General features: G+C 43.9%; 1 protein-coding gene across 30 annotated transcripts in view; it reads right to left on the bottom strand.

The window, feature by feature from the left end:
- Positions 1-13360, bottom strand: part of magi1b (membrane associated guanylate kinase, WW and PDZ domain containing 1b) — a 137172-nt gene that overhangs the window by 6700 nt on the left and 117112 nt on the right. For 27 of the 30 annotated variants that reach the window (XM_024802402.2, XM_024802404.2, XM_024802403.2 and 24 more), the window contains 7 exons: positions 9379-9470; positions 8427-8619; positions 6492-6869; positions 4643-4846; positions 1986-2079; positions 1803-1887; positions 800-943 (listed from right to left, as the gene is read on the bottom strand). In XM_024802402.2, the coding sequence (XP_024658170.2) occupies positions 800-943; positions 1803-1887; positions 1986-2079; positions 4643-4846; positions 6492-6869; positions 8427-8619; positions 9379-9470 (1190 nt within the window). The remainder of the gene's footprint in view (positions 1-799; positions 944-1802; positions 1888-1985; positions 2080-4642; positions 4847-6491; positions 6870-8426; positions 8620-9378; positions 9471-13360) is intronic. The other 3 variants (XM_024802408.2, XM_076883827.1, XM_076883824.1) reach the window with 1 other exon arrangement.

The following is a 13360-nucleotide window of genomic DNA, read 5'->3' as shown; positions in this document are numbered from 1 at the left end:
TGTGCACCCCCGACAAAAGATAATTTTATAGCGTTCAGGCAAGCTGACGGATTAAGGAATGAGAAAATTTGACAAATAGTTAAATTAAACATTCATTTTAAAAACACTCTGGATTACTAAGGAAAAAAAAAACCCGGAAAGAGACATAATTTTTCTTAGCTAAATTGCAGAGCTAATGTCTCGCACAGCTCCACCAAAAATAATGAAGTCCGAACATTTCTCATTAACATTACAATTATTCCACTAGAACGCTTTTTTCAGATGATTTCAAACTATGCTGACAAATGCCAAGACGACTATATTACAGAAAATTAACTAAAACAACCGAGGGAACTGTCCGCCGTTATTTCCAGACAATCTGTTGGCTGTTTCCAAAGAAAGCAGGCTGTTAAAAAATAAAACTTATTTGGAGGTATTCTAGCTACTGAGGGAATATTGGCATCCCTGTTGACACAGCTGCATATAACCTTAAATTGATAAAATTACATCACAGTTTTCCATAATTAAGTATAATATTAAAGGGGTACAAGCAGTGGTTACATTTCAATAGGCCGTCCAACATTTCCTGTAAAACAGCTCCATGTTATGTGGCTGCAAAAAAGGCTGTCTGTCATAAATTTGTATGGTCTAAATATGAGCACAGACGACGAGATTGCAGTGTTACTTGGGTAAGTGCTGTTTTTCCAGCACTAGTTCTTATGATGGTCAAACTAAACTTCAGTGTTTGGTGGCGTGACCCTTTCAAGACCCCGAGAAAACAACCTCTGAGCTTCTGCGTTTCCCATTTGTGTGTCCATACCATCATCTTTCCGTTGCGAACAGCTGCTCCGTCCTCGGCTAACCTCAGCACGTACAGGTCCATGTTGTACTCGCGGCCTCCTCGCAGGCTGAAGCCGAAGCCTTTGTTGTCTCGCTCCAGGTCCACGGAGTAGAACTCAGAATCCTGATGGAGTCAGACGCCATGTGTGGAGGGAGAGAGAGTAAGAGGAGAAAGGAGATGTTTGCATCAAAGTCACCTTTGTGATTCAGGTTTCAAGTGTGCGCATGTGTCTGCGTTTGTGCGTGCTTGTGTGTGCGTGTCTCCTTTGAAGGGGGATCCTATTTCAGAGGCAAGGGACAATTGCCACCTTCAGGCAAGTCTCACCTTAACAGTTGTGCTACGCTTTTCCCCTTGGTGTGTGTGCGGGTGTGTGCGTGCGTGTGTGTGATTGCGTGTGGACATGCATATGCTCAGGTGTAAGGACGCTGAATTATTGATGCTGTGGGCCCTGGCCTGAAAAAGTAGAGAGGGCGCAGACGAAGAGAGAGGAGGTGGTCTGGGAACCACACAAGGACGGGCAGACAGCCTCAGCAGCTCCTGTCTTTACGCCCTCCTAATCTCCTCTGCTGGAGGATCAATGCTATCTGTGAAAGCCATCTCCACACCAGCAGATTAATTCAGCGGTGAACAGAGTGGACTGAGGGGCTACTTTGAAAGCAAACAGGCTTTCCTTAATATGCACACTCAGATAACGCCAGCAGGTCGGCGTAAAGAGATAAATAAATAAAAATGCACTTGGTTTGTCCTTGGGAAGGTAAGTGGGTATATTAGTTGATAGATGGAGGGACAGGGGAGGGGATGAATGACTGTTTAGATATCGCGAAACAGCTGAATGGATGTATGAAGAGACAAATTTAGATTAGATGTGGGTAGAAAAGTTGATGGAGTGTAGAGGACTGGCGTGTTTTGATGGAGACATGAAATGGATGGGTGTCCGCATGACTGATGTAACTGCTAAGACTGCGGCGCCTCTCTTCCTCACCTGAGTGCTTGGGGGTTGCTGCGTGGGGGGCTGGGGAGGGGCGGCTTGCGGGGCAAATGACTCCTGTTTTGGTTTAGTGTTGGTCCTGAAACAGAAAAGGCGTGACATATGAGGCCTAAGCAAGGGGTCGCTCCAAAAGACATTTCATTATTAGGCAAGTCTGTTTTCTGCCGTGCTCCTCACCTGGCCTCCGGTGCGGCCTGTTGCTGAGCGGTGTGAGTAGTGGTTATAGTGGCAATCTTCTCTGCATTCGTCAACAGAGATGCGTTCGATGACTCTGCGGAGGGCGGAAGAAGAGCAAGTATATCGTCACATGAGATAACACACAAAACAAAAACAAAGAACGAGAATGATTGTGTTTTTCAACCAATGAGGAGACGGGGGAAAAGGCTTGTAATCGAATATGCTGTCATTTTGTATAGACATACTCTAACAGAAGCCTCTCCAGTTTCCTTGAAAGCCTGGGCGATATAATTTAATTTCACATGTGGAGACATTTCATTGTTTTCCTTGTGTCAACCCGACCTACAGGGTCCACCACGAGGCTCGAAACCAGTTTCCAGGCTTCTTTCACCACTTAGCCATGTTCCCGCACACTTGGGTAATACTGCGGTTTGTGCCATCAATCATTTGGTAAACGTCCAAAGGCTGTACATCACATTTAGGACTGAAACTAATCCTTTCTGCCTCTGAATTGTCAAGTAGGGAACATCTACGCCAGTGGCATTAGAGCTCGTGCTTACTCCGTCTTTTATCTCCGCACTGATCCACTCATTTTCAGTTATCAGTGAAAAACACCAGACAGGCCGTCATCACGCGACACCTGCTGCATAAAGAAACCTTTGTTTTATCTAACGACCTCATCCTTCTTGGCCATCTACCGGCATCCTACATTCGATTACAACTCTGCACCTCCCCTTCCCCAGTCTGCTACTCGCCATTCTTCTCATGGTCACTTCCCTTCTCACCTATTAATCTCCTTTCCCTCCGGTACTCCACTGGAGCCTGGTGGCTCAACCATTCCTTTGCCCGCTGCTCAAGATCTACAGTGTCGACCACTCGAGCGGGAGTGCAGGTGAGGTGAGCTTCACTTGAGACGGCAAAGAGGGGAACCACGAGGAAAACCTTCGACCACCCTTTCAGTTTTGCAGTCTCACGTTAAACTCCTGTAAAAACACTATCACTATCTTTCCCTCTGCCTGATTTGCATGAATCACTTCCTTCTTTTGTCGCCTCTCTTCATTCGTCTCTCCTCCGACTGCTTTCTCTCCGGATATTACTTCTATTCTGCGTGCGACCTACTGCCTGCTTTCCCCTTTCTCGCTTAACTAAATAAATAAGTAAATAAAACGTGCACAGAAAAGGAACTGAAGCGTTCTGGAATTCGTCTGTGGCTTTGACCACGCATTTGCCCTCCAGCCCTGAATGGCGTGAGCCGGGAAGGACAGCAGGTACAATCAATTCAAGGGAGGTAAAGAAAACGAGCACTACAGAGGGTAAAAGGATACGAGAGCTACAGATTACACTTAAAATACAACATGTGCTAACAATAAAAATCATATCACATACAGCACGTCTAGCTCTCTTTTCTCACACAGTGGAAAGAATGAGGAGGGCTTTGTCTGTGCTCCAAATTTATGCTGCAGAGACATCAGCTCTGATGAAGGTATTAGTTTCTTGTACACGTATTACTGAGCAGCAGCAGGGAGACTCCCATGCTCGTTTCCTCGACACTGCAGGCGTACCGAGCATCAGCTACTACAAAACTCCATCTGTGCTCTCACACGGTGAGGGGGTTGAGCTGAATCAGACTTCACCTTTAGAGGAAGCTCTCGCTATGGCGCTTGTTCCCATCAGAAAGCTTAAAGATTGGACTGATCCACAAAGAAATTGGCGATGCTCAGCCATTTGTAAACGGAGGCAGCCAGAACAGTCATTCAGAGGCACAAGTTTAGAAACACAAGCCACCATCTCTGCCCGACACTCTTTCTGCCTCTGTGTCAGACGGCGTCTGGTTGTTTGACACATGCACATAAACACAAACCAGAACTTTTCCGATAAAGCATATCCAGTTATTCCTCGCCAGCGCCTTCTCTCTTGCTCTGTGTCTTCTTGGCAGAGCAATTTTGGCTCACTGTTCTCATCAACTGCTCTGAAGGGAGAAACAAAAAACCCTCTCCATCCATAAGAAGCGAGGCGGAAAGCAACGAGCGGCGGACAAATAGCTCCTATTCCTACCAGTGTGCAGGTTGACAGGGAGTATTGCCTTTCCATGAGCACACACACACGCACGCTTAATTAAATAGCATTTGTGAAGCACGCTAGGGTGATATGTCAGCACAAAACACAGAAAGTTCTCAGCTGCACAGCGCAACATACAATGCACACAAACTTTTCCTTAAATCCACTTTGACAGAGGAGACACACCCACATGCACAGAGGAAATTCAGCATCTCTCGGTGCCTGTCTCGCTCGCCCTCTCTCCGCTCACGCACGCATACACACCGAAATCTAAACGGCTCTTGCATGTTTTAAAAATGCGGGCACGCCAAAGGCAGGAAGCTAAAAAATACCAAAAAAACAAAAAAACAAACAAAAACCCAGCAACCTCCCAAATATCCCCAAAGAATCACTCCTGTCAACACTGCGGAGGCGTTATAGTCACTTTGAAAGCCACTGAAGAAAGTGCACTTTACATAACGCCGAAGGAATACTTAATAACAACAACGACAACCCAGGAAAGTGAGAACAAGTCTCCTCAAACATAATCAGGAATCTAATAATAGCTGATATGAGGAAAAAATTCGGACCAGGTTTTGGATTCGCTTTTCTCTACTCACCATCTCCAGGAATGATGCGTAGTGTAACTGTGTTTCCAGCCTCCTTGATGAGGTTGACGATGTCCGAGTGGGACTTGTTGGTGATCGAGCATCCATTCACAGCCAGGATGCGGTCGCCGACTTTCAACTTCCCGCAGCGGTCTGCTGGGCTTCCCTCAATGATGCGTCCTATTTTGTGGGGCATGGCCACACAAGCATTTCCAGCTATGGTCAGCATCGATGTGGATGTGTAATGCATGCGTGATTGAGTGTGTGTGTGCGCGTGTAAATGTTGGGGGATTGTGTTTGGTGAGAGGAGGAAAACGGGAGGGAAAAGTGGGGAAGGAGCAGAAGAAGAGGACCAAGAAGGGTTAAGGTTAATTGACCCGCAGCCAACAGTCAGCCAAGCAAAAGTCACTGAGAAGAAGAAGAGGATAATATGCAAGCACTGGAAAAGAAGGGTCAATTTAAATGTGCACTGCAAAGAAATAGGAGGATTTGTCTTACTATTTTCTCTAAATAGTTTTTCCAAAAGATTCTCAACATCTAAAAAACTCTTGTTAAGTTAGAGCTCTGTTTCATCTACATCCCAAACACCTGCAACTGCAGAAAGTTAGACTCTGCAAACATACATCAGAGCTGACATCTCACCAGCTACCCTGAAGTCTCTCTGTTTGTTTCACTCTGCAGGCCGACATCAGTCACTACAGACTGACGCCCCCAATCACTCATTACTCTCGCCACCCTCTCCCCTCCTTACTTTTCATTATTATTCTTCCATCCTTCCCGCTGCATTCACACTTTTAATACACAACAAACTCATCTGATCCCAACCCGTTTCTGTCCCCCTGAATAAACCTGACCATCTAGGACTGTGAAATATCAAGAGCAGCGGAGAGAAATCTTCCTTTACACGTTAACTGAAATGAAAGCTCATCTACTAGCCTATGCTTTCTGCTTTGGCCTGTGAAAAGGAGCTTCACTTTACAAAAAGAAGAAAAAAAAAAGCCAATCTGTAAAGCTAAGCGTTCACAGACCTTTCCAGTGCTGTACACCCACACAGGGAGAGAAGAGCATGGTGCAATGTCCTTCTAGTGTAGGTAGGAAGCCATAGCAGCGAGCAAAAAACGTACCGGTACATGGAATACGAGTAGAAAAGATGCAGTGCTACGAGTTTGTAAAAGCAACGCTGAATCTGATTTACTTGCGTTGCTGTGCAATATCAAACAGAGAAAAACGACACCATTCACCAGCTAAGCAATGAAAAAGAACCTCACAAAAAAGAAGAGAAAAGAAGATAATAGCGAATATCTCTAATCACATGCTGGAAAATAAATAGAACCCATTCACGTTGATCATTTCCCCTATTTATCTTTCTTGCAGTGCTCATTCTCATTAAACTGCTATTAGGATTTTAGTGCCAACCTGCTCCGCACAAGCCATTTAAGTTCAGCTGAATAATACAAGTGGCTTTATGTAAGACCTACTTCACTTGTGATCAATTATGAAAGCCTTATGTGAGTGTGAGCAGCAGCTGCAGGCAAAGAAAGGGTTTCAGTGTCTTGGTTTGACAGGCTCAGATGAAAATGAGAAAGAAGAACCACTTCTTTGAAGAGTGTTGATATTGATCTGGTGGGACTGTAAATAGCCAGACTGTGCACTGGCTGTCAGGCTATTTAGCGTTCAGTGGTTTTTATAGAGGATTCAAAGGATTCCCGTAGTGCAGACGAGAAGATAAAAGGCCCCGGTGATGAGGCAAAAGCCAAAGTGTGATTCGGGTTTTTGCTGAGTAGAAGTGATTTTTGAAATAACAGCATGAGCCGCCATCAACGGTGCGCTGGTGGTGGTGTTTGCGGGTGCTCGTGCTTACCGAAGGTGGTGCCAGCTTCGGGCCTCGACACCGACGAGACGATGACGAAACCGAATCCTTCGTTCTCGCCGCGGCGGATCTCTACGTCGTAGGGCTGCAAACCGGATGAGACGACAGCGGGGGTGGCGATGGGCGGCTGAGAGGAGGTGGTGGCGGCCGCAGCGGCGACCACGGCGCTGCCGCCGCCCCCGCCACCCACTCCGCCTCCTCCACCGCTGCCGATGCCAGAGGTGGAGCCGCTGCCGGAGCTTACTGTGTTGAGGGAGTTCTGGCTGCCCTGTGGGGTGCGCTTCCCAATATCTTCTGTGAGACTGGGCGCCTGGGTGCTGCTGTGGTGCGAAGACGCCGGCGATGGAGGCATGTCTCCCTCTGCTTTAACTAAAAATGGCAGGAGGAGGAGGATATGGTGAGAAAGATACATAGATGAGGTGCAAAGTGCAAACAGGAGGGTAAGAAAAACACAGATATAGAAGATTAACAGTAAAAGATCACAAGGGAGGTGAAACCAAAGGTGAGACATTCAGGAGACAATCATGTACAAAACAGAGTGAGAACCTAATGTAATGAAAGCAAAGCTGTGCAAAAACATATGACAACATCCCTAAACGTTACGTGAGCAGTACAATATTAAAGGAGGCAAATAACAGATATTTAGCTCCTCTAGCACACCTAGTTTATCTTATGATTAAAAAAAAAAAGGACAGCTTTGGAAGAAGGCCTCTTCACCAATCTCTGCTCTCATCTGTTTCCAAGAAAAGATGAACCGAGGACGTGTTCTGCCTGCTCTATCTGGACATTTCATTCCACATTTCATTTCCTGTACAGCTGCTCAAGGAAGGCGCCTCATATTCTCGACGCTCCGAGGCAGACAGGGAGCAGCAATGCACTAATGTCTGGCTGCTGTCACTGGGCCGAAGGTTGGCCACCCTCTCCATCATATTTATGGGCCTTTTTTTTTTTTTTTTTTTTTTTTAAAGGAGCAGAGCTGTGTTGACCGGAGTGAAGTCAGCGGTGGGGCGTGGGTGTTAGCTCGTGGTAGCGGCTGACCACTTCCACACCCACACTAAATTCTAAAAAGGTGAAAGGTTGACCTTAGATATATATTAAGAAGGCCTCTGGGCTCCTGATGGAAGTATGACTGACATAAATGTGGCTGTTGGTAAAGCAGGGAGTGCATTTCTAAAACTGAACAATGTTTTACTGTAAGCAAAGCTGCAAAAACCGAATATAAATGAAGCCATCTCAGACTGCTCTCAAAACTGATTCAATACACATTAAAATTCACTGACATGTTATCAGTGAATACACTATATGTAAACAAACTGACCAGTTAGAGATATTTATACTTTTTGCAATTTATAAAACAAAACAAAAAATTACAGTTCTGCTAATTCTGAATCCTGCATAAAGGAATCTAAATAGAGAAACAAATGATGGTCATTTTTGGACTATTGGTCAACAAAGCTACTAGCTTAACTTGAAACTACTTGAAATTGGATCCTGACTGTTTATAAGAGGATGAAATTAACTGACTTAATAAAACATGTTCTGATTGGTTGCACTGTGGACGGATATACCCGTTTGTCTTTTGCAGTACACTTTAAAAGTTCTGCAGTATTATTTGTCACTGTTATTTGAAGTAAAATCAGTAGAATTCAATAATAAATGGACTGCCACATTCTTACGGTACTATTTTCTATCCATCTGTGTATTTTCACAGAACCACATATTGGTGGATGATGTATCAGAATCAGTTTTCCTTTCAGTATCTTACACACTTTGCTATGTGGACTGGAGTAAATGACCTACTCTACGTCCTGAGCCACAACAACCTGAGTGTATTCTTGGACTTCAGTAAAAACCCTCTCTTGGACCTCTTAGGAGGTCTTTAAAAAGCTTAAACTACTCCTCCATCTCGAGCTGCTTGCTTCTCACCAGCGTAAGTGCTTTTGCGCCGCACTGTGAGGTTGACATGGCCCTGCTTGGCAGCCTGCTGCATCAGCTGGACCACCAGTTGGTGCGACTTTCCCACCACCGCCGTTCCATCCACGCATATCAGCTCATCACCGGATCGCAGGCGTCCATCTTCATCTGCAGCCCCGTACTTGACTATGTGGCCAATGTAGATCTGAAACGCAGCAGACGAATGAGGTTGCCGTGCATTCGAAACCACGCGTCGACAAAGACTGCGCAGCTATACGTTACGCCGCACCTTTGCAAAATAAATGCATGGAAAGCGATCAAGCGGTATTCTAAAAAGAAAAAGTACGACATTAAAGTGCATGACATATAAAAATGTGTCGATTTTCTCAGCGGCCATAAACTTGGCATGCTGCACAGCTACAATTTAAACTTCAGCATTAAATCTTTACTATTCTCTCAAGCCTGTAACAGCAGTAACCCAAGCCAAGCTCTAAAGTAAATCATTATTTTTTTTTCCCCCTTCAAGAAAAGCAGGGGGGGGGGGGGAGACGCAGTGCAGGCTAGTGTAAACAAGAACAAACAACTTTGACTCTTTAAAGGCTAAGAAAATAAGAAATGGTGTGTGTGCAGGGTTTTTTTTTCTTCCCTGACTGGTTAAGGCTACATTGGTCAGATCAGAGAGAAGCAATCACAGATATGAAATTGCTGAATTCCAATACACAAGTATGGACACGCACACAAGGGGAAGATAAGAACTGTTGTGTTGAGACTGTTGAAAGAAAATCCTATAGCTTCTGCTCCCACTAGTGCTGGGAATATAGCATCCTTTTCATCATTCAAGCTACACAATCTTGTCAGTTTATCCATTTCTTCGGAGATGTACGGTGAAAAGTGAGGAAATTGAAACGCAAACTGGAGAGATTTCAGCCGTGAGATTGAAAAAGATTGAGGGAGAGAGACTCACAGGCTCTCCTGGCTCGTTGCCTCCGAGGATCCTGAAGCCGAACCCCGTGTCCTTTCTCCACAGGAAAATGTCCTGCTCCTGGAAGTCTGGAACTGTGAAATCAACAAGCTGCCATAAACACTTATGCACAAGCACAGTTGGCCTTGTGGGATCTCTATTCCTGCACCGTGATGCCTTCAGACATTTCATTTAATACCCTCAGGTACACAATAAGCCAACCACAGTGTGAGCATAATGAATACACCTGCTCTTCTGAGACAATCAGATATGTTTGTTTATGTCAGCATGTAAATACTGTCATCATTTGTGTTCAAAGCTTTGTCACTGTGGTAGCACACTGCACAAAGACAGTAAAAAAAAAAAAAAAAAAAAAACGAGCCATCAAAAGATAAAAAAGATCTATTTTGGGCCAAGAGTATAATTTTAGAGCGAAAACAAACTGAAAAGACAGGCTGAGAAAAAAGATATCGTGTCCATCGTTCCCATAATTAGAAACGATCAGATTATAATTCCCTTCTGATCGTTTCAGAGTATAGTTTCACTTTCTTGCAGCTTTTTGAGACAACCTTAGAGATGCTCAAATGGGCTACAGTGTTTGTCTTGTGAGGTGATGTGTGACACGCGATGCATCATTTGGCTATGCTGGAGTGCACCTTCCACCTGACCCCCCCACCCTGAGTATGGCTAGTCACAGCACACTCGTAGCCACGAGGCAACCGTGTGCGTACGCTAGTAATTCGAAAGGTGTCGCGATATAAAAAGAGGCATCGCACCGCAGCGAGTGACAGCTCATGGTTAATGTAGCAGGGGAGACTGAAGCGAGCTCAGAGCCCAGAGGACAGGAGGAGATGATTTGCATGCGTGTGGCCTTATCCCATTGTACATAGGAGCTTCTTTGCTTTAAATACGCGGCTTTGAATCCCCATATGAGTACGTGTGCATGCATTTCCATGGGCGCAGATGTGTTATGTGTGCAGACAAACATCTCTCAGGGAGATTTCCTTTTTTGCTCCAGCTGAAGCTGCTGCTGCCAAGGCCGCTAAAACCACTAAGAGAGGGTGGGATGGCAGAAAGCATAAGCAGTCTGCTTCCAATCTGCTCCTTCAGTCAACACTTAAAATCCCCACGGAGCGCAGCTATCTCTTCCAATCTATCACAGGATTACTGTGGAGGAACCAGAGGAGGAAAGAGTCAAAGGCTAACTGTCGCAATCTGCACCCGCACTCAGGAAGGTCAACTGCACACGCTGCTCCTGCCCATTAATAGACCCATAAGTGATCCCCACAGTGAGGCAACTGGGCATGAACGGATCAATATTTTCCCAAGATAGACGGCCCTATTCAAAGCTGTGAGTGATGATGTTACAAAAAAGGAGATAATTTTTTTTTTTTTTATAACCCCAAAATAATCGTAATGAAGCCCAACAAAAGCACGAGCAAGCTTCCTCCGCTTTTACAGCAGGCTAATGCTGTGCGAGATTTTGGGATGTTTTCTTCCTGCAAATGGAAATCACTCCCTGCACGGTAAGTTTAAAGACCTTGATCTCGGCAGAGTTTTTCATTATAGTGAATGCTGCATGGAAAAATGTCTCTGCCCTATCCAAGGCCTGAGAACTATGGAGTGAGTTTTATGGAGAGAGCTCAATGAAGCGTGAGGAAGTGGAGGTTTTACACCTGCTGTTCATCCCGTGCTGTTCAAGGTATTTCGCCTTGTGACTCTATACCTCAGAGTGCTCAGCTTTCTCTTATATTTCTCTTTACATCCCCTTCAAATGTTTTGATCAACTCTCCTATTATTATTCTTTGTTTTTGCTTTTCTAACATTTTACCAGATCAAACTGGCTGGGCAATTTAGAAATCCCCTATTGGGATGTCATCATATGAGGGCGGGTATGTAGACAACATCCCTCCCACCCTTGGTTGTGGATTCTTTCACTCCATTTCTATTATTGTTATTCATTTATTTATTACAAAATCAAATACTATTGACTCAACTAATCATGGCAGCTTTCCAACAGGTGTCTGAACCACTGCCTACGCTCAGCCCTTCATTTTTCATTCTTCTTCATCTAAATAATGAAAATCCTCAACAAGTGCGCCTGGAAAACTGATTAGATCTTTAAAAAATAAATAAATGAAAGAATAAAAACCCTTTGCAGATGTCTCTCTCTTTTTTTTTTTTTAACTTGACAATGAATATGATGGTTATTCTTTTTAATTAGTGCAATCCCCTTGCTTTGCCAAGGCAGGGGGTGGGGAGGTTTACAATCCGCCAACATCTACTCCACTCTTGTACTAATTATACACCATGTGCCTCTTAAGGGAAGTCTAAAATAAAAGTGTGTCAGTGGTGCTGTTGTCTGGCACTGGGTGAAAGCGGCAACTAGTAATTTTAAGAGGACACAATCAACAACACACTGGAGGCCTACATGTCTACAGCTAGTAACAAAGTAGCATGCTAGCTCTTTTGGGAAATACTATTACTATTCAGTTTCTTGTGGAGTCTCAGTTTCAAAGATTGACACCACTTTGATAGCTGAATGCTAAATGTGAAAGAAAAGCCAATTAGCTTAGCTTGGGGGAAAAAAAACCAAGGAGATGCTTGCCATGGCTATGCCAGAAAAAAAATACATGTACCTGTAGACATAAAGCTAGATTCTAGTAATTTTACAAGACAGCCTATATACAAATAAATGTAAACTGCTTTCTTTATTAGCTAAGCTCCTCATCTACCATCACGGACATCTATCAGCAGTTTTCCTTCAAGGCAGTGACGGAGTACATATGAAAATATGTAGGTGAATTGATTTTACATTCTACAATGTCCTCCCAATGTAAGGTTTATGCCCTAAATTAACAGTACTGATAAATATAAATAAAGATTTTGGAAGTTATTTATTCATTTTTCTGTAATGGTAAATCCACCAGCATGCACAAGCTCTTTTATCTAAACCAGCAGTGGGGAACTCCAGGCCTCAAGGTCCGGTGTCCTGCAGGTTTTAGATCTCACCCTGGGTCAGCACACCTGAATCAAATGATTAGTTCATTACCAGGCCTCGGGAGAACTTCAAGACATGTTGAGGAGGTCATTTAGCCATTTAAATCAGCTGCGTTGGATCAAGGACCGGTCTAAAACCTGCAGGACACCGGCCCTCGAGGCGTGGAGTTTGACACCCCTGATTCTAAACCATATATTTAACCTCCTAGGACCTGGCGTCCACATATGTGGACATCGCATTTTGGGTTATTTAGACCAAAATACTCAATTTTGCTCTACAAGGGCCTGATATCCACGTACGAGGACATTATACTGCTACTGTTCTATCGAAATTTTAAACGAATATCCTCATATGTGGATCTCATTTTTCTTAGAAACAAAAATTAGGTAAAAAAAATTAATCTGGTAATTCTTTGTTTTTACATTCATTGGGTCCCAATCAGCCCAAATATCAAAGAGAAGTTAAAAATGCATGCTGTGGAAGAGTTCGGGTCTTAGGAGGTTAATGCCAAATGTCAATATTTTACATTAAAGAAAGCTGAAAAAATAGCAAAGCTCAATTATGCTCATTAATTTGCACCCCTGAACAGAAAAGTTTTACTGGTTGATCAGAACATCAGACTTTAAAAAAAAATGTATATATAATTTCTGACTTCTCTGTGAAGTCCAGTGTGCCAGCTCAAATTTGGGTATAAAAATATGAATTCAATTTGTCATTTGCCTAATAAATAATAACAACAAACAAATTTCTTTGACAGACTCCTACAATATTTATGTTTTATCACAGGCGGTATAATATAGTTGTTAATCACTATGTGTAGTGGAGCATTTGAGCGCAAGCCAGTCTTTAGTAAAACATAGATCAATAAATAAATATAAATATCTGACCCAGCTTACTTACAAGCACAAAACGTTCCCCAAAATGAGCAGTACCACCAAGACACCAAGGGTCTGCACCGAGCCAATACCCCATGCTGCCCTCATC

This window comes from Maylandia zebra, linkage group LG5, assembly GCF_041146795.1.
Source record: "Maylandia zebra isolate NMK-2024a linkage group LG5, Mzebra_GT3a, whole genome shotgun sequence".
Lineage (NCBI taxonomy): Eukaryota > Metazoa > Chordata > Actinopteri > Cichliformes > Cichlidae > Maylandia > Maylandia zebra.
Note: the sequence above shows the minus strand (reverse complement) of the source record. Positions and strands in the feature narration are given on the sequence as shown.